At 44.9% G+C, this 18,605-nt stretch overlaps 2 protein-coding genes and 1 pseudogene across 3 annotated transcripts; all 3 read right to left on the bottom strand.

The window, feature by feature from the left end:
• Nucleotides 1-1,674: 1,674 nt before the first annotated feature.
• On the bottom strand, nucleotides 1,675-4,008 carry LOC307227888 (intraflagellar transport protein 80 homolog; the record flags this gene model as incomplete). Its single annotated transcript, XM_079997329.1, has 1 exon — nucleotides 1,675-4,008. One exon carries the CDS (start codon nucleotides 4,006-4,008, stop codon nucleotides 1,675-1,677), a length of 2,334 nt encoding a protein of 777 aa, XP_079853455.1.
• Nucleotides 4,009-6,298: 2,290 nt separating this feature from the next.
• LOC307227887 (dynein axonemal assembly factor 11-like) lies at nucleotides 6,299-7,666 on the bottom strand (the record flags this gene model as incomplete). Its single annotated transcript, XM_079997328.1, has 1 exon — nucleotides 6,299-7,666. The coding sequence occupies one exon, from the start codon at nucleotides 7,664-7,666 to the stop codon at nucleotides 6,299-6,301; it is 1,368 nt and encodes a 455-aa protein (XP_079853454.1).
• Nucleotides 7,667-8,826: 1,160 nt separating this feature from the next.
• LOC307227886 (sperm-associated antigen 6-like) lies at nucleotides 8,827-13,925 on the bottom strand (annotated as a pseudogene). Its single transcript has 10 exons — nucleotides 13,817-13,925; nucleotides 13,533-13,699; nucleotides 11,103-11,286; nucleotides 10,733-10,938; nucleotides 10,265-10,438; nucleotides 10,019-10,171; nucleotides 9,656-9,847; nucleotides 9,269-9,383; nucleotides 8,986-9,147; nucleotides 8,827-8,859 (listed from the first exon to the last, which is right to left on the bottom strand). The product of its transcript is annotated as a sperm-associated antigen 6-like (transcript).
• Nucleotides 13,926-18,605: the final 4,680 nt, after the last annotated feature.

Here is an 18,605-nt window from a genome sequence, read left to right as displayed (position 1 = left end):
TGGTATCAACCCATAACTTGGTGCAGCAACTAATCACACATAATTGAGCATGGAAATGGCCATCATAAGGCATCAGTATAATGTTCAAGGTGAAGGTTTGGAATAACCCCCACATCGTTTCACAAAATAGGGGCCCCCGAACAAAATTTTGCATAGAGTCCCCAAAAAGCTAGAAACGGTCCTGTGTGTATCTCCCCACATACTGTCCCCCTGTTCCGACGAATAGGCTGTTGTATCAAAATCATACACCCAACCACAGAATAAGACAAGGACAGTAATAAACAGGAGTGAACACAAAACACTAACACTTTCATTTTTGTATTTGTAGCGTCCCAGTAGAAAAAATGTAAGCCTGGACGAATGGTCCAAGGCCGTTTATTCTGTTTCCTTGCTGTTCATAGATCAACATACTGTAAGAGCTTGTTGCCACGCTCGACTGGAGCTAAACTCTGTTATAGCCTACTCTTCCCGTTCTTATCACTTAGCACCATTTGAGCCAGCAGAGGGTAGGCCATGCAAATACATTTTGTCGTATTCAGTATAATGTTAATGTTAATGTATAATGTTTTTTATCATTCGCTTCAGCACCTATATAGAACAGTGACAATATACACACAATTAAAAAGACAAATGTTAATCAAATACATTTCTTCCTATTTTGTCTAATTTCTGTTAATTTTGTTCATCTTGTCTTCTGGCCCGGGTGCATTTGCAGTGCGCCCATATTGGCATCCAATGGAGAGGACGTTTTTTTGCTTTCTGCTGATGTATCTTTGCCACTGTCTGCTTCAGGGAAAAGCCTGCAGAGCTGCTTGGTGCTGATGTTACTTGGCAGTGAACAGAAGAGGAAGTGCATCATGAATTTATTGACAACCATTAATGTGAATTAGATGCAATTTTTAATCCACTTTCAAGGTGTTTTTGGAGTTAAACAGCTTATTTTTTTTATAGGGGAGGAGTTGTGACATCACAAAGACATCGCATGATGTCCTGCCGTTGCCACAGCTACCAGGGGCCATGGTCTCCATGACAACACTGTCTCCGCACAAAACTGTACCTCCTACTGTGCAACACATTGGAAGACACCACTGATTGCTCAGCAACTGAACAGTCTAATCTGTCAAACAAATATAATATAAAAAATAAAAGACAACATTTTACCTCAGATTAACATATCTGGAAATAATTTCCAGGTTCAGTTCACAACACACTGTTAATAAACAATTAGCTAACAATACTGAAGTCGTTATTATAATATAAATAGTAGTAAATCATTGGTCATGACACTGAGTTCAGAGTTCATACAATATTCATTTAATAAAAATCACATTTTTAGTCCAGGATTGACTGATTAAGTGTGTATTTCCCCCACATCTTTCGTTTTAAATACTTGATGGACACAGAATTCAAAACAAGTTAGTAATAATGAGATTAATGATGAATTACTACTCAATTACCAATTGTATAAATTTGACAAATCGGTTATTAATATCTAATTCATCACTATAAGTAATACATTTAGATGTTTTTATGTGTAAGTGCACTGCATTAACTTCATACTCAATAAGCTTTACATATTGACAGAGAAAATGCTTCACCGCACTGGGCCTGAGACAAATTACAAAAGGTCATTGTGAAATCTTTGAATTCAGAAACAGAAATCGATTTGTAAGGTCAGCAGCGCAAAGCCATGCTGCTTCTGACGTAGGCAGTGGCTGTTCTTTGTCTCTCTTTGGAGAGCTCCATCTCTATCTTTGCCTGAATCTTCTCCCAATTCACCTCCACCCCTTCAGAGTACTGCAGGAACCTCTTATTTGTCTCCTTCCTGCCAAACCTCTGGAGGAACTTTTCTCTGTAGGCCAGCACAGTGTCCACGTGGGTCTTATGTTTTACCGCCAGCTCCAGCGCCCTCTCCCAGTTGTAGAGGTTGATGTTGACCCGAATGGCCTGGTAGGTGAGACCAGCCTGTAGCAGAGTGGACTCAGCCTCGTGGATGTGACCACTGAACAGCAGAATGTGGGCCACAGACGACTCCTTGGATGGCTGATCCTTTATGAAGTTGATGTACTGCACCCGAGGCAATTCCCTGATGGCAGTGTAGGCCACCTCAGCCGTATCCAGTTCGCGGCTGGCCATTGCCATGCCAGCGAGGCAAGCCCACAGGGATTGGTCTTTGGCAAAGCGGCAGAGGCGCAGCGCGTCATCCCAGCGAGCAGAGCCGCTGTGGCTGTGGAGTAAGCCGGGGTAAGGAGACACACTGCTGTACACCAGTGATCCATCGCCCTGCCGCACGGTCACCTTGGTGCCCATGTAGCTCAGAATGTTGGGTGCACGACTGAACTCACTGCCATCCTTCGTGTATAGCGTTTTGGGCAACAGTTCCCTGTCAGTGAAGACAACACTGGGGTAGTACCATACTGTGAACTGGTTGTCCTGAATGCCACACAGGATGTTGGCGGTGTCATTCCATGCAACGGTGTGAACCATTGCCCCAATCTTACAGATGTTGTGTTCCCTTCCCAGGCGGTGTACAGGGGTCAAGTAGAGGTCACGCTCCTTGTCTATCAAAACGATCTTCCGTTCGTTGGAAGGCCCACACTGATCAAGAGCAAGTTCCACCACCTCCAACTTGTGAGTCAGGGGCTTCCCCTCTCTGAGGGCTTTCCCTGTCAAAGCGTCATAAAGAAACACAACCTTCTCGTCGGTTGTGTCGCGGATGGCGATGGTGTCGTTGCTAAGGGAGACAGACTGGGCGTTGAGGACATCAGTTCTCATGCCAGGGAACTTGAGGCAGCAGAGCAGCCGACCCTCATAGGAGAACACGTAAAGCCCGACCCCGTCCACAAGCAGAAAGTGTTTCTCAGCCTGCACGATGAGGCTAACTGTCCCTTCCTTAAGGTCAAAGATGAGAGGAGTATTCCAGTTTTTTGAATTGTAGATGTAACACTGCAGGGAGAGCGTGACCACTAGGTGGCCGTGGGCCAGAGAAGCCTTGATGACCCGGTCTCTGAACTCCAACACATCCACTGCGTCGTTCACCACGTTCCTCACCTGCATGATCCTCCTCTTGGTGAGAGTGACCACAAAGTTCTTCCACTCCCAGTGCTGCTCCACCAGATGAGCGAAGATTACGTGCCCATTGCCGCAGGCCCCCGCCAGCTGGGTGCCGTCTGCCGACCAGGCCAGGCTGAACACGCTGCCTGTGTTTGGCTTCTCCAATGCATAGGACCACCCAGTTTTGTCACAGAGACGAAGGGTGTTAAATGAGCCAACAGCAAACACCTCCCCATCCGGAGCCCAGGACAGAGAGGTAACTGGGTAGTCGTGAGGTGATGAGGAGTACAGAATTAGGCCATAGCTGTCCCAGACCTTGTATTTACAGTCTTCTCCACCTGAGAGTATGAGCTCATTGACAGAATTCCAGTCTATATTCAAAATGACACCGTCGTGAGCCTTCCACTGTATGACTTTGGCACTGAGCTGCAGGGGTTTGATGACCAGCTGCCTGCCGGATGTGTAGAGGATTCTGTTTGAGTCTGGACCCCAGGCTACAGAATACACAGGAGATCCTTGGTGGGCTAGTGTGGAGCGCAGCATACCACTTTTTGACCACATCTTAATTTGCCCATCTTCTCCAGCTGTGATCAGAGCAGTCCCATCATAATTCCATCTTCCAGCAAGAACAGCTCCTTTGTGTGCTTCGACACTTTTCTCAATCCGCCCTGCCTTTGAAGTCAGATGAAATTTCCCATCAGTGCTTGTGAGAACAAATATTTCAGCATGTACCACCTTCTTGCCACCCATGGTCTTAGGCAACCAGTGTAGGTAAATGGGATAGATGTCCTCTTGAAGCTTGACCACAAGGCTGGTCTCACTGGTCAGTAGGTTCCACTTCAGGATCTGATGATCCTCACTACAGGAGTACAACTCATCTGCTGTGATCCATCCCACACAGCTAACAAGTTCCCTATGTTTAGGTTCCTTCAGCAGTGACGTTTTCAATCTCATGTTAGCATGTTGTTGCTATTTATTGTCAATGTCCACAGAGCTAATGCAGGCCAACAACAGAAGCTAGCATTTTTTTCGGTCTAATTGTTGCCAGAGATCCAGGTTCCTGAGCAATGGAGTATCATACATTTTCACACATGCACCTGCTATTTGATCAAATATGCATGGTCATGCCACCCGAAATCAATGAAAATACAGCCAATCACTAATCGATCGTCATGGCTCACTTCGGTGCCAATTGATTGCAACTAATTTTTCTTGATTTGCATCAAATTTTAATGTTGCGTTACCACCGTCTTCTGTTGCTAAATGTTATATTGTGTGTGTGTGTGTGTGTGTGTGTGTGTGTGTGACTGGCGGATGCATCTGTGTCCTCATCCTCACCATCCTCCAAATGCTTAACTTTAAAGGGTTAGATTTTGACGTCACAAAGACATTGTATGATGACACAGCTCAGTGGCTGCAGCCACATGGGGCGAGGCTATGTGGGGAATTCCCCCAATATGTTTACATACGTTTCCAGGGTGACCAGGTTTGTTCTGACAGATACTGTAGTTGGACACTCTGCTCTCATGGTCACTATTACAGTGTTGACTATGTCGTCATCAACTGTGACTCTTGCCTTGCAATTCAACATCAGGCAACACCGCTGAGTGAAATTTAACTTCCAGCTCAGTGTCCAATCTGTCTAAACGACAGTCAGTCTAAAAGTACATCTGCTTAGGGATGCAAATTTGAAACTTTGAATTGTTCGTTTTGAAGGTTTTTGAGACCTGCTGACTCAACACCGGCCTCTATTGACAGAAGTGGTCAATGCAGCCATTAGGTGTGTTGAAGGCCTTCTCTCTTCCCAAACCCTAAACCTACGTATATCTTTCAATTGTTCTCATGCAGACACACTCAAACCATCACTTACTCAGCCACAACATTAAATCCACTGACAGGTGAAGTGAATAACTTTGTTCATCTCGTTCCAGTGGCACCTGTCAAGGGGTGGGATATATTAAGCAGCGAGTGAACAGTCACTTCTTGAAGTTGATGTGTTGGAAGCAGGAAAAATGGGCAAGCGTAAGGATCTGAGCCACTTTGACAGAGCATCTCGAAAACCGTAGGTCTTGTGGGGTGTTCCCGGTTTGCAGTGGTTAGTACCTACCGAAGGTGGTCCAAGATGCGACAGGGTTATGGACGCCCATGGGCTCATTGATGAGCGTGGGGAGCGAAGTCTAGCCCGTCTGTTAAAGTCAATGCTGCTATGATAGAAAGGTGTCAGAACACACAATGCATCACAACTGCTTCACAATATTAGTGGTGGTTTTAATGTTGTGGCTGATCGGTGTGTCTATTCAGTTCTTGATCTTGGTTCTCTCAGATAAACACATTTTTGGAAAGAATTTCAAGTAATGCCTCCACAAATAATGTTAATTAACCATAAATTAGATAATGATACTGAACTGTTATACCAGAAAATCATGAGTAGGGACACTGAATTCAGAGTTCATACAATATTAATGTAAAAAAAATCAGGTGCAGATGTTTTTTCCAGATTTGACTAATTCTGTGTACATTTCTCACACTGTTTGATCATTTCATAGCAAATTGGCAGTAAGAGAGAAATATTATTCAGTTACCAATGGACACAATTTAACAAATCCGCAATTAAAATCTAATTCATCAGCAAGTAATACCTTGAGATATACTGTATAAACACAGTATTTTCCACCATGTGTATTAAAATAGGGGTACGGACGTGATGTAGTGGTGATAGAGTGATGATGCTGATGCTTATGTGTACAAATCAATTATCACTTAAATAAAAATACAACGCTATAAAGCCATGTAAAATAGGGATAATATAAATTCTCTTCAAAATATGTTCAGTTAGAAACCTTTAAAATAAGGTTCATTTTGGGAGTTTTGTGGATTAAGAGTCTAAACACGTCCGTGTGTGAAAACCATCGGAATATTTATTCAGAGAATAAAAGTGCAATAAATATATTATATTTCATGAATATATTTATTATTTAAATATATGAATGATGATTTATGCTTGTACCGCCTGACATTTTTGAGTGGCTCATACAAGGAATAATGTCAAAAATCGAACAAAGAAAGTCTTTCGAAAAACTTTCACTTTATAGAATGAATGAACAAGACACTTTCTTTTACAAAAAAAATAATACATACATATCCCCCCCCCCCCTAAACCCTACATTTGTCTGTCATTGACCCTTAAACACAACTGCACAGAAGAGGGAGCTACTGCAATGAGTTTGTGTGTCTTTTTTGAGTCTCATATCAGTGGCGGGACGTCAGGACAGTCCAGGAAGTCCTCAGTGCAGCCTCCTGTCTCTGCCTCCGTCCTCCAGACCTCCAGCGGCCCTTCTCCCACTCTGACCCTCGGCGCTACGATGTTGGCAAGGTCCACCGCCCTCCGCCCTCCGGGTCCAACCTCCAGAAAGTCACGACTGGTTCCATTCCTTCGGTTTTCTGCCGCTGTCCTGCCGCTTTGAGGTGGTTCTGCTGGAAGCGAGACGGTCTTCGTCACTTTGATTTCCCCTGCAGCCTTGGGCATGGTTAGCAGCAGGTGTCCCGTGCTTTGGGATCTCTTGGCGATGCAGCCATCCGGTGTCACTTCAGACGGTAGAACCAGCTGAAAGATCTTTCCTTTGACGCTCACACGGACGTAGCTGGGCTGAACGTCCACATCCAGCAGCGAAGTGTCCATGTGTCTGAACACCGCCAAGTCCAAGATCAGAGTGCCTTCGTCTTCTGCCAGGGAGAAATCCAGCTTTGCTTGGTTGATGTTCAGAACTCGTCCATCCTCAGTGATTAGGGTCCTCGCTGCCTGTGGCTTATTTTCTGCCTCCTTCGTCTTCGTTCTTTTCTTGGCCTCTAGGTGGCGATGTGCCTCCAGTCTGGACTCCGGGGTGAAGGCACACGGCGTTTCCCAGAACTCCTTCTCTTCCTGCTCCCCTGTCCCCTCGTTCTCCTGCCCTGTGTTCGTATTGTTGGCAGCATACCCGAGGCCGTTGAATCCTGTTCCCTCCTCCTCCTCCTCCTCGTTTCTCCTGTCCTCTCCTCCTGCTCTGTTTCTCTGCACCTCCTCTCTCTCCTTCTCTCTCCTCCTCATGTATTCCTCTTCCTGCTGCCGAATGTGGATCTTGACAGCCTCCAGACCCTGGAAGGTCCGGAGACGCTCCGAGCGACTGATCTGTTTTCCATCCAACCACTGTAGTTGTGGTAGCATCGCAACCACATACTGCCTGTAGCCCTGGAACTCGGTGCAGGGGTTTCCCACCAGAAAAAGCTCCTTGAGGTGCACGTTGTGTCGTAGGGTCTTCACGCTGCTCAGCTGACCCACAAAGTTCACCGTCAGATCCAACTTCTGCAGGCTCTCACAGCCTTCCAGATTTTCAATCACCTCTATGTTGTTGAGGGCGGCATTGAGATACTCCAGCTTCTTCAGGCGACTCACGTTCTCTATTTTGGGAATTAGGTTGTTTTGAAGGTAGAGGATTTTCAGATTTCTGCACCACCTGTCAAGATGTTCTATCCTCTCAATGTTCTGCTGGTGCAGGGAAAGTTCCTCCAGGGAGAAGATCTCACCCTCGTTGTGCTCTGCCCGCCGCCGGACCATGTCCTCCGTGATGTAGACCATTTTTGTTTCTGTTGTGGTGTTACTATAGAAACCAGACCCAAACAAGCTGGAGCCTTTGTCTGTTTTCTTATTGTCCACAAATTCTTTACTCTTCTTTGTAAGTTATTTCGTCTTCTGGCAGCTTCTTATTCTTCTTGGATTTTTATGGCGCCTTGCTGTTCTCTTGCATAACCTTTTTGGGTTTTCATGGTCTTCTTCTGTGAGGTTTAACGGCTATTTGCAGCAGTCTCCATGACGTTGCATTACTGCCAGGGTTTTTATGGCGGCTTGCCACAGCTTTTATAGGGGGGGGGGGGGGGGGAGTTGTGATGTCACAAATGCATCCCATGACGTTCCCCTGCAGTCCCAGAGGGGTGGGGCTACTTGTGTATTAATGGAGGCTCGCTTCCAATCTTAGTTGAGTCAAGTTACTAAATGCTTGCTATACTGTGTGTGTTTACATAGTCTTTACATTGTGAGGTAGAGATAAAACAACAATGTTTTCATGTATAAAATAAAATGACAAGTGATGACATCAATCTGCAGTATATTAAGTATTGACTTTTAAAACGTTTGAAGGTAGAACACATTTGAATAAATATGATCCTTTGCTGCATATTTTCCCAAAAATCTCAAATCTCACACGTTTGGCAAAAACAATCCTATCATGACACCTTTACACAACACAACCGGAAATGCAATTTGCTTTTCAAGATTCCAGATGTGTATTTGCCACATAAATGCTATATATCAACCTATGTATATGTATGTGACAAATACACATCTGGTATCTTGAAGAGCATACTCAAAAAGATTTTTGTTAAAATGCAAAGCACATTTCTTACCTTGAAAACAATATTAAATAAAAAGTAAATTTGAAACCTTATAAACCCTATATTTGGGGATTAGGGATATCCTTCACATTTAACTGACTCCAATCTAATTGAGCTAATCTATTATTATTGATCCTTACTGTATAAATCATCATGTTGCATGATTCAACACACAAGATCCCCCAACATCAAATTATTCAATTGACTTACAACTGTTGGTTCCAAATCATGACCAAGTCTCTACACCCACGACAGTTTGTCGACAGAAACTGTGTGTATGTGTGTGTATGGTGTAGCTGTGAGATTCCCATCCAAAACTATCCTATCCAAAACATGGCGTCATTTTATCTAATCTGCTGTGTTGCTGCATTTCAGGCCCAGCTGAAAGAGTTTTGCTCCCCCAAGAATTTCACACCAAAGGAGAAAACATTTAAATGCCAATACAGATTTATGGATTACAAAGCATGCGTGCCAATGTCTTGTCAATCGTCTTGATGTCTCAATCACCAAAGGTTTCCTCATCAACCAGACAATCTCTTCAGGGTAGCAATCATTAATAGAGTTGACGTCCTGCGTTTCAGAGTCGGCTTCAGCCCGGATCTGCTGCACCTTCTTCAGCCCCGTGCTGGCCATGAACAGGCGTCGTGCCTTTCAATCATGGTGTAAAACCTAGAGGAAGATAGACCCTTACAACCAAGCGGTTCCACCAATAGCCTTGGTAAACTAGTTTACACATGATACACACATTTTTTTTCTGTGCAGTTAATAGTAAGTGGGTTAAAAGAGGTACCTTGCTCAACTGGCACACCACGCTTGAGGATGTTGCTGGGTGAATTGTAGAGGAGAGGCTCCAGTGCCGCCAGGTGAGTGCACTTCTGTAGGATGTTCTTCAAGGCCTCCTTACACTGAGAGAACCAGGATATGGGAGGTGTGGGGGGGGTTCAAGAGTGGAGGGTTAGGTATGCAGATTATGGTCCCCTCTTTCTTTACATTGCTTGATCCATGCATATGCCTTCTCTGAGTATAAAAATGCTTAAAGTTGATCTGCCGCCCAACCTTTGACTTCTGTCTCTCATCATTCAATTTTCTGATTGAGAGATGGCTTTGTTGTTGGTTTCTAGCATTCTTGTTCTTCAGCTTTTGATGAGCCTCACATGTAAAACTTGTTTCTACTCACCTTGACCTTCAGGTCCTCTGAGCTGTTGGCATCCAGGTGGAGTTCCAGCAGCCTTGGCAGTAGGTTGCCTGCAGCCACAGCCTGGGCGTGCTCCGGGGAGTGGCCCCCTATCTGTCCAAGCGCCCAAGCTGTTGCCGCCTTGACATGATCCTCGGGCTCCTCAGACAGGCATATGGCCAGCTGGGACACCCCCTGGAGGGCGGGAGGGTACACAGCACAGTGGTCTATAAAGTGCTGGACTGATGACACACACTAGGCCTGCCTGGAGGATGTTCTTCCCCTTAAAGACACATTGCTTTCTGTTGAATGCGTTTATGTTACATTATCTAGTGGTGAGGATAATTGCCGCAAACACACACGTACCTTGGCTACAATGACAGCCATGGCCAGGTCCTCACTTTGGGCTGCCACATATCCCAGCATCATGATCCCTGACAAGCAAACGTTTCCACGGCAACCACCCAGGTAGTCCACCACTGCCGCCAATCCCCCAGAATTTACAATCAATTGGGCCAGCTAGACACACAGAGAAACAGACCGGTAACTCTCTGTGTGACCCTTTTCACAAGTGCTGTCTGAACCTATGACGTGCGTCTGGCCGTGGGCTACCTCAGGCGAGTGTTTGGCCACCTCTTTCATCAGGATGGTAACATTCTCCTTGACGTACTCATCAGGGTCCCTGATGCAGGCCAGCGCTACCAGGAAGATGTCTGCCGCCACCACCATCTCAGCCAGGCTGGTGGAGTGCTTACTGATCTGGCTGAGGACATACAGTACCTGCCTCTGGATTTGGGGGAGGGGCAAGAAAACCAAGAAAGGTAGAGACGGAAAAAAAACAATTGTCATATCCCGCTCAAACTAATTTCTAGTTATTGTTTCTTATTAGACACGTTTATTTTTGCTTTAACTACCACTATTAAATTCACTACATTTATCATTTCAATATAAAAATATCCACCTCCAGCCCCATCTTCCTAAACAAATCGTGGTTGAAAAAAAATATTCTTGACAAAGTGGAAGACAGAAGAAAGCCTAAACCCAAAGTAAAGGATCGGCAAAACAGCTGCCATGTCTCACCTTGAGTTTAGCGTCGGGACTGAGAATCATCTGGTACAGGTGTACCATGGCACCGGCGTCCAGCACAGTCTGAGCCAGCTCTGGACTGTGCTTACAGATGTCGCTGAGAGTGGAGGCAGCGATGCGCTTGAGGGCCACCTCAGGGTCCTTGAGACAGAGTACCAGGAGGGGAACAGCACCCACGTCCACAATCGCCTGAGACAAATCTACACAGGAAACTTGTTGATAAAAGCAGGGTAATGTTCACAGATGCAGATGTGCAGATGTTTAAGCATGCACTGCTGTACCATGCAACATTGCAATGAAAGCAGATGGATGGCATGGAGAGAGAGAGCGAGAGAGCGAGAGAGAGAGAGACTTTGCTCCTTACATGTATTGTGTCGTGCAATGTAGCCCAGAGCCCAGGCTGCTGCCTCCTTCACCCTGGGGTCAAACTCCGACAGGAAAAGTACAAGAGCATCCACTCCACCGCAGGCCACCACTTCCTTAGCCAGCCTGGGGGAGGATTTGGCCACGGCACGCAGCACAAATGCTGCTGCCTTCTTATAAAACCTCTGCAATCACAAGGGCATAAAGACAGATATATAGATATAGCTATTTGAGAACAGGGGCGGTCCTAGTGATTTGGAGGCCTGAGGCAGGACAGCTTTTGAAAGCCGGCACCCCGTGAGCACGTTTAAAAGCGCCCGGAAACCACAGCTCTGCGTGAAGACGAAGACTGCGGTGGGTCTGTGGGGCGACTTGGCATTGAAGTTTTGTAAAACCTCAGAACTGGCTGTTGTTGTAAACAGCAACTGTAGAGATGAGTGGAGAAGTGTATGCAGAAGAAAGCAATTTTCTCACATTCTCTCATTTTGTTGCGACGTCATGAGTAAATACCTAGTCTAGTCTAATATCCATCTGATAGTATAGACTTTCTGTCTGTCTGAAACACCACCAATTTTGTGACAATCTAACAGTATTCTTCAGACAGCAATTTGTCATGGAGCTCAAATATCATGGAATCACAAAGCTAAAAGACCATGGGATGATGTAGACAACAGCAGTCATTTCTGGGGTCTTCTATGAGCTTCAGCTGCACACGACTTTCTGTTGGAATACCGCCTTCCTTCATTGTTCCCGGAGACGCACCAAATCTACCCCACAGGCCTACCGCTAATGGTGCGATCTGGCGATCGAACCGACCACCCACCTGACATCCATGGAGCTGTTCCGGGTGTGTGAGCACCATCACGCCACCGGGTCGGCTTCTCACTTAGCCCTGGTCTCCAGGCGCTTTGAAACGTGCCCTCGGGGTGCCGGCTTTCAGAAGCTCACTCGGCATTGAAACCTCCAGTCCTTCGACAGTGGCTTATCTCTTTGTCTCTTTTTCACCAAGAAAAATCGAGCTTGGTCAGTCTTATCCAACCATTTGATTAAAGGAACAGGACTTGATGGAAAAGTCTGGATATGAACCTGCGACAGCAGAGCCTGAACCATTGTACCACCAGGTCGACTTAATGATTGACCCTGTGCTAATGTTGTTGCTGGCTTTCAAAAGATCAACCTGGCATCAAACCCTCAAGTCCACCAACAGTGAAGTTCACACCAGCAAGTTATTTCTTTCAGCTTTTGAAGGTTGGTTGTGTCCTCCAATAATTTGATTCAACCAACAGGTCTTGGATGGAGAAATCAGGACTTGAACGTGTGACGGCAGCACTAGAAGGCAGCGTCCGAACCATCACGCCATGTCACCACTTCACACTTGGTCCTGGTCTCTGGGCGCGCTCTCTGTCTAATACCCATTTTGGGTATTGTATTCGATATGTCTGTTTTAGGACTAGATTTGATTTCATCACAGCAATTATGTAGCCTGGCATTTGCCAGACCAATTCGCAAATGTGTATTAGTCTGGAATCTCTCTGTTCATTTTCAATTTTCAAGAGGTGTTACCAATGGGCACAGACCAAAATGTCTCTGGATACAATTGGATAGACCTACAACCAATCAGAGCAACGAAACATGTGACGTGGCGCTGAACAAGGGAGTTGGTAAATTTTTAACTTTTACCAAATACTGTCGCAAGTACGGCAAACACATCTTTCTTGTTAACAAAATCTTTTTAGAGAAAATATACCGCCCAGTTCATTTAATACCGATAGTAATAGTGGATTAAACAGACCGTTCCACATCAGCCGCAGCCATCTTGGTAAGGTGCGTCAAAGACTCTCCTCTGCATCATCATCATAACAATTATTGTTTATTTTGCTTATTCAGCACCGATCGCTTGAGTGAAAAAAAGTTATGAAAAAAATTACAAATTCACAAGGCTACAGACATTTCCTAACCATGCCATATGGAAAGACCGTCTCTGTGTCAGAATTCCAGTGATGGCTTTCACCTATCTTCTTCCTGATCACTGACGTTACATTCGGTGATGGGGAATGGCAACAGGTTTAGCAGAGCGTCCCAAAGCGTCCTATTCCCCCAGCAACTTTCTCCAGATTTTCCCGGGGTTTCCGCAACATTCCTATGCCAGGTGAGAGATATAATCCCGGCGCTGTCTCCAAAGGGAGGAGCCTGGGAGGAATCCTCACCAGATCTAATGGCTCCTCTCGATGTGGAGGAGCAGCTCCATAAATAGTCTGTATCCTCCTATACCACCAGTGAACTTTCTGCATAAGCAGGCAGTGGACCGTGCCAGCTACTCCTCACTCCCCATCCCTCTCTACATGTAAATGGGACAAATTGTCATGTCACCCAAATGCAAGTACAAACCATCGATAAACGAAAAAATGGTGACTTGGGCGGAGACACTCACACTCTGTGAGTTCAGGGAGGAGAGCATCAGTGGGAGGATATCTCCCTTCACCACGGCCTCAGCCAGGTCTTCGCTGTGGTTGGCCAGTCTGCCCAAGGCCAGCGCTGCCGTCTGCTGGACAGTGGGAATCACATCCAACAGCATGGGCCGCAGCATGGACAGCACACCTGTGTGGGGGGGGGGGAGTACTTTGTGGAGCAAAACTATTGATGATATTGATATTTGTAGATTGCCAGTTGTATTTAGAGCTAAATTGAGTTGGACCCCCCAGTCTCCTTTCTTACCTGCGCTCTGCAGGTTCTCTATGTTTTGTGGTCTGATGGCGAGCTCAGCAACAGTCTGCACAAACCGCATCCTGGACTTCTGATACTGTTCAAAAACTGCACAAGACATTTAAAACGCTTATTTCCATTCTTACACCAAGCATCCACATCTAGTAAAGTGCCCTCCATTTAAGGAACCTAACAGACCGCACCTTGGAAAATGTGTAGCTCACTCATTATTCCAGATAACAAGAATTATCAATTATCGATCATCAGGGTTGAAAAAATACAGCAATGGGTTATTTTAAATCTATCTATCTATCTATCTATCTATCTATCTGTCTATCTATCTATCTATCTATCTATCTATCTATCTATCTATCTATCTATCTGTGACGGCAGCTTCTTGTGTTTCCACAACCACTCTCATCTAATTGTAACGTCGTCATAGTGCATATTTGTGACGTCACAAAGACGTCACACGATCACATGATGATGGTGACTGGTTGCTGCAGCTACCGGGGGGCGGGGCAAAAACTTACTTTGACACATTAATTCTGTAAAAGATGTGTGGCAACATGGATGGAGCATATTGTTCTGACAAAAGTATGTGGGAAAGAATCACTTCAAATATATCAAACCTATTTTCATAACATATGATCCCACCAGGGTATATGTGACATCGATGCTTCACCTCAGAGGGGTATTCCCAAGGCTTGCCATATGATGCACTGAAAATATACAATTTTATATATATATGTATATATATATATATAAAGCTGTTCCTAGGAGAAAGTAATGCTTTGACCACGCAAGGGGTGAACTTTGCTTTACCCCAATCCTTATATGCATCTGATGGTCGGATCCTCCTCCCGTAGTGACTGTCAGATTGACTGTTTCTGTGTTTTGCATGTCAGTGAAAATGAGCAGAGCTTGTTTTTTCAAGTACAGTAGTTTGTTCAGCTGTACATTTACCCTTTTCCATGAATGAATTTAAAACTCTTTATAAAGTGTTTGCAAAGTGCAAAAAAAGACACAATTCACTGGTATAAAAATATATTATTATATATTGATGTGTACATGGTGACGTCCAACGTTAAAGTCAATTATGTGATTATTTTTATACGTGACTTATTTACTTAGTTTTTAAGTCCAGTTGCAATTAAAAAAAAAACTTCACTGATATCACTTATTGCAGTGCTGTCGCATCGAAAGTTGTTGCATGAGTTGAACATTTTGAACGCATCTCGGAGCCTCGATCAGATGTGGAAATCCCGCAGCGCTGCAGGTCATCGCTTCTGGCGTGCGGGGCCTGACTCGCTATAGAAATGAATGGACTTCCTGTTTGCTGTCATTCGGCGGAATCGGGGTGTGAAGCGTCACTAAGTGTCACTATTCAGCGTTCCGATATGAAACTGCTTGTTGACTTTGGTTCCTCATGATAACCTCCGCTTTTGTAATTATATTGTAATGAAACATTTGTTTTACCTGAATATATATTTGTGAATATACAGTATGTGTATTTGTTATTCCCCTTATCACAATTGCCAATATGCCTGTTTTGCCAGTCAATTCCCTTTTTACCCAGTTTGGGGTCATTATTTTTTTCTTAATTTTACCCAATAGGTACAGACATATTTTTTTTGTATATTACATTATGTGATGACAGGCACAACATTAAAACCACTGACAGGTCAAGTAAATAACATTGCTCATCTTGTTCCAGTGGCACCTGTCATGGGGTGGGATATGTTAGGCAGGATATAAGTGAACAGTCACTTCTTGATGGTGATGTGTTGGAAGCAGGAAAAATGGACAAGCGTAAGGATCTGAGCGACTTTGACAAGGACCAAATTGTGATGCCTAAACGACTGGGTCAGAGCATCGAGTGGCAATTAGTGGTGGTTTTAATGTCGTGGCTGATTGGTGTATATATAATGTTATGTTTAGATTGGTTCAGGTGGCTGCCGCTCCATCTTTATTAATAACTATATACAGCCAGTATTACCTTAGCTATTAAGAAATGTAAAAAGCGGAATTTAGAAAAGCTTGTGCCACGCTTGGAAAAAGTTTAAAACATCAAAATGTTATGAATGACAAACAAACTCACTTCAGTGCTAATAACATGTTTTAATTGAGCCACCATGAGAAGCACGTGACAGTGTTACATGTTAAGAGTATTTTTAATGGTGTGAAAATACAGAACTGATCTGTACATTTCTAAAATAACATCAAATCAATGTCTTTTTCTATGGGGGGGCACTGCCAAAGGGACCTTGGTCGCCAACACCATAAAATGCTGCGCAGATGCCCGCTGTGCTTGCTGTTTGACCCCACTGCTGGTCCGCTGGGCCGTCCTGAAGTGCTTTCCCACGGAGAAGTTGGCACCAGGCATTATGTCGGCGATGGAGACGAGCGGGACGTCGTGACGCTTGGTACCAGGCACCCTCGGGGTGGAGAGTAGCTGGCAGTTGGTATCCCTCTGTGGCTCAGGACACCTCAAAGCGCTCTCCTTTGTTTCCTCTTCTTTTTCCACACCTCTGCTTTCTCTGGCAGAGATAAGACCGGCTGCCGCCAAGTTGTCTGACCCGGCACCGCCCTCTAAAACGGCCTCGTCTCTGAGCCGCAACCCGTTGTCCATCTTGTTTCTGAGGCGAAGACGTGGTATGGCCACCTGCTGGGCACTCAGGTCAGGACAGTGTGGTGCCTCCTGCACCAGGGGGGATTCGGCTCTGCAGCTGTGGGGTCTTGTTGGGAGGCTCGGCGGCCTGGCTTTGGTTGGGCATCTGTCCTGGGAATTCACATGGGGATCGCGGCTGGATTCAAGGGAGCTCGCTGGGATGCACATCTCTGGGAGATTAATCTCCGCACACAAGAGGCAGTGGTACTTTTGCTCCACATTCTTTGGCTTCTTTACATGTTTTGGTGGTGCAAGAAGGCCGCCCATCGGATGCACTCTGCCCCAGCCACTGACCTGTCCCAAAGTAGGACGCAAGTGATATGCACTCAGTACAATCGTCAGCCATGGAAATATTAAATTGAAATGTGTGTTTTGTCAAGTCAAACTAAACATGGCCCAATCAAAGCAGAAAGTTCTTGCCTCAATGCAACTATCAATTCTGCAATGCAAGTCCAATTGCAGTGTTACTTACAGCTTCATTCCAACCAGAGAGGATGTAATCATCATAGGGCTCCTGTTCTTTCAAAGAGATCTCCTGGCTGATATCTAGGCAGACTTCCACATAGCTTCTGTCTGCGTTTATCAGGTAAGGGTAATCCCAGCATAACATGTCCTCGACCCAATGACTCTTCCTCTCTGACAACTCAAAAACATTCTGGTCGGATTCTTCTTTTGAGGCTGTCATTATTTGATGACTACACTTAGTTCTGGATGAAATAAACAAAACATAAAAATGCAAATACACTTAAAGTCAGCGCCGGATTCAATAATGCGTGCAAAGCAGCCAGATTTGTTCTTACCTTCTAACTTGTAATTAGCATAAACAGCGCCTCGATTTCTCCATATAAGGCACTTTCTTGTGCAGACTCAGAGATGAAGAGAGGGGACAACTCCTATGGCGCACAAAAAAGGGATCCATGACCCCTAAAGGTAAAAAAAAAACAAAAAAAACCGCAACATCAAACAAAACATTTTACTGAAATAGAAGCTATTGTTGGGGAAGTTGAAGCCAGAAAATGTGTCCTTTTATGCTGCGTCTCCTCTGAAGTGACAAGGAAAATTGGGGTTGAGCTGTAACTTGTGGCACTGAATGCTGCAAACCTCAGGATGTATCCGATGAAGTTTGCACTTTGAAAGAAATATTTATAGTGGGTTGATATAAAAGTAAATATTTTTCATTCTTAAATTGAATGGAGGCTGAATGGTGTTTGCTGATTCCTAGTGTAATCTACTGCTACAATAGTGTTGGGAAGCCCAGCAATGCCATGGATTCCCCCTCACACGACTGTCTGCTGCTCTTTGTTTTATGGGAATATGATTATATATATAATATTTCTATGTGCGTCTACCATCAAGATTCCGTGACATCTGCAATTTCTCTCTCGTTTCAATTTTACTCACCAGGGCGGGGCAGGTTGAATCTGGTTTTGATGTCAGTCTTGTACACAGCCACACAGACTTTTTTAAGAGAGCATTTCTTCAGCGTGAGCGCATGAACGCCATCGTCTGACAACCAATAGGGGCGGGGGCTGGATCGATGCAATGTCGTTTAACAAAAGTGTGCTGGCCCTCTGTGTGTGCGTATGTATGCGACTTCTCCTTTGGCATAAATTGACGGCGGCTTCTCCAAACGCTCAGAATTCTGACGTCACAAAGGTACTACGCGACAATGCAACCCGGTTGCCGCAGCTACTGGGTGGCGGCTCTGTGGGGAATCCCCCCCTAATGTGTTTACATGGGTTCCCGTGGCGACTGGATTTATATTCGCTCTCTATTTCTATTTTCCCATCCAAATGTCTTGGGACAAAACCACGGCACAGGAAGTTGAACATTTTGTAATATTTTGGCCCTGTGTTTGTACGCGCCTTCCTCTTATAGTGTGTAATCGTCATCTCTTTCTTAATTAAAGGAGTTGGTCCATTGAACTGTGAAAGCCTGTGGTATTAAGTAGGCCTGTGTCGTAATGTCAAATGCTTTACAGATGAGAGGAAACTCAAACTCTCGAGGGTTGACAAACTCTCCAGCGCCACCGGAAGTAAAAGTAGTATGTTATGGTGTTATGATGTTACGATGAACTTGCGGGTGTCCAAGAGGAGTATTTGATTGTTGCTCAAAAAGAAAAGGGAGGAA

Source organism: Zeus faber (genome assembly GCF_960531495.2).
Source record: "Zeus faber genome assembly, chromosome: 3".
Classification (NCBI taxonomy): Eukaryota; Metazoa; Chordata; class Actinopteri; order Zeiformes; family Zeidae; genus Zeus; species Zeus faber.
Note: the sequence above shows the minus strand (reverse complement) of the source record. Positions and strands in the feature narration are given on the sequence as shown.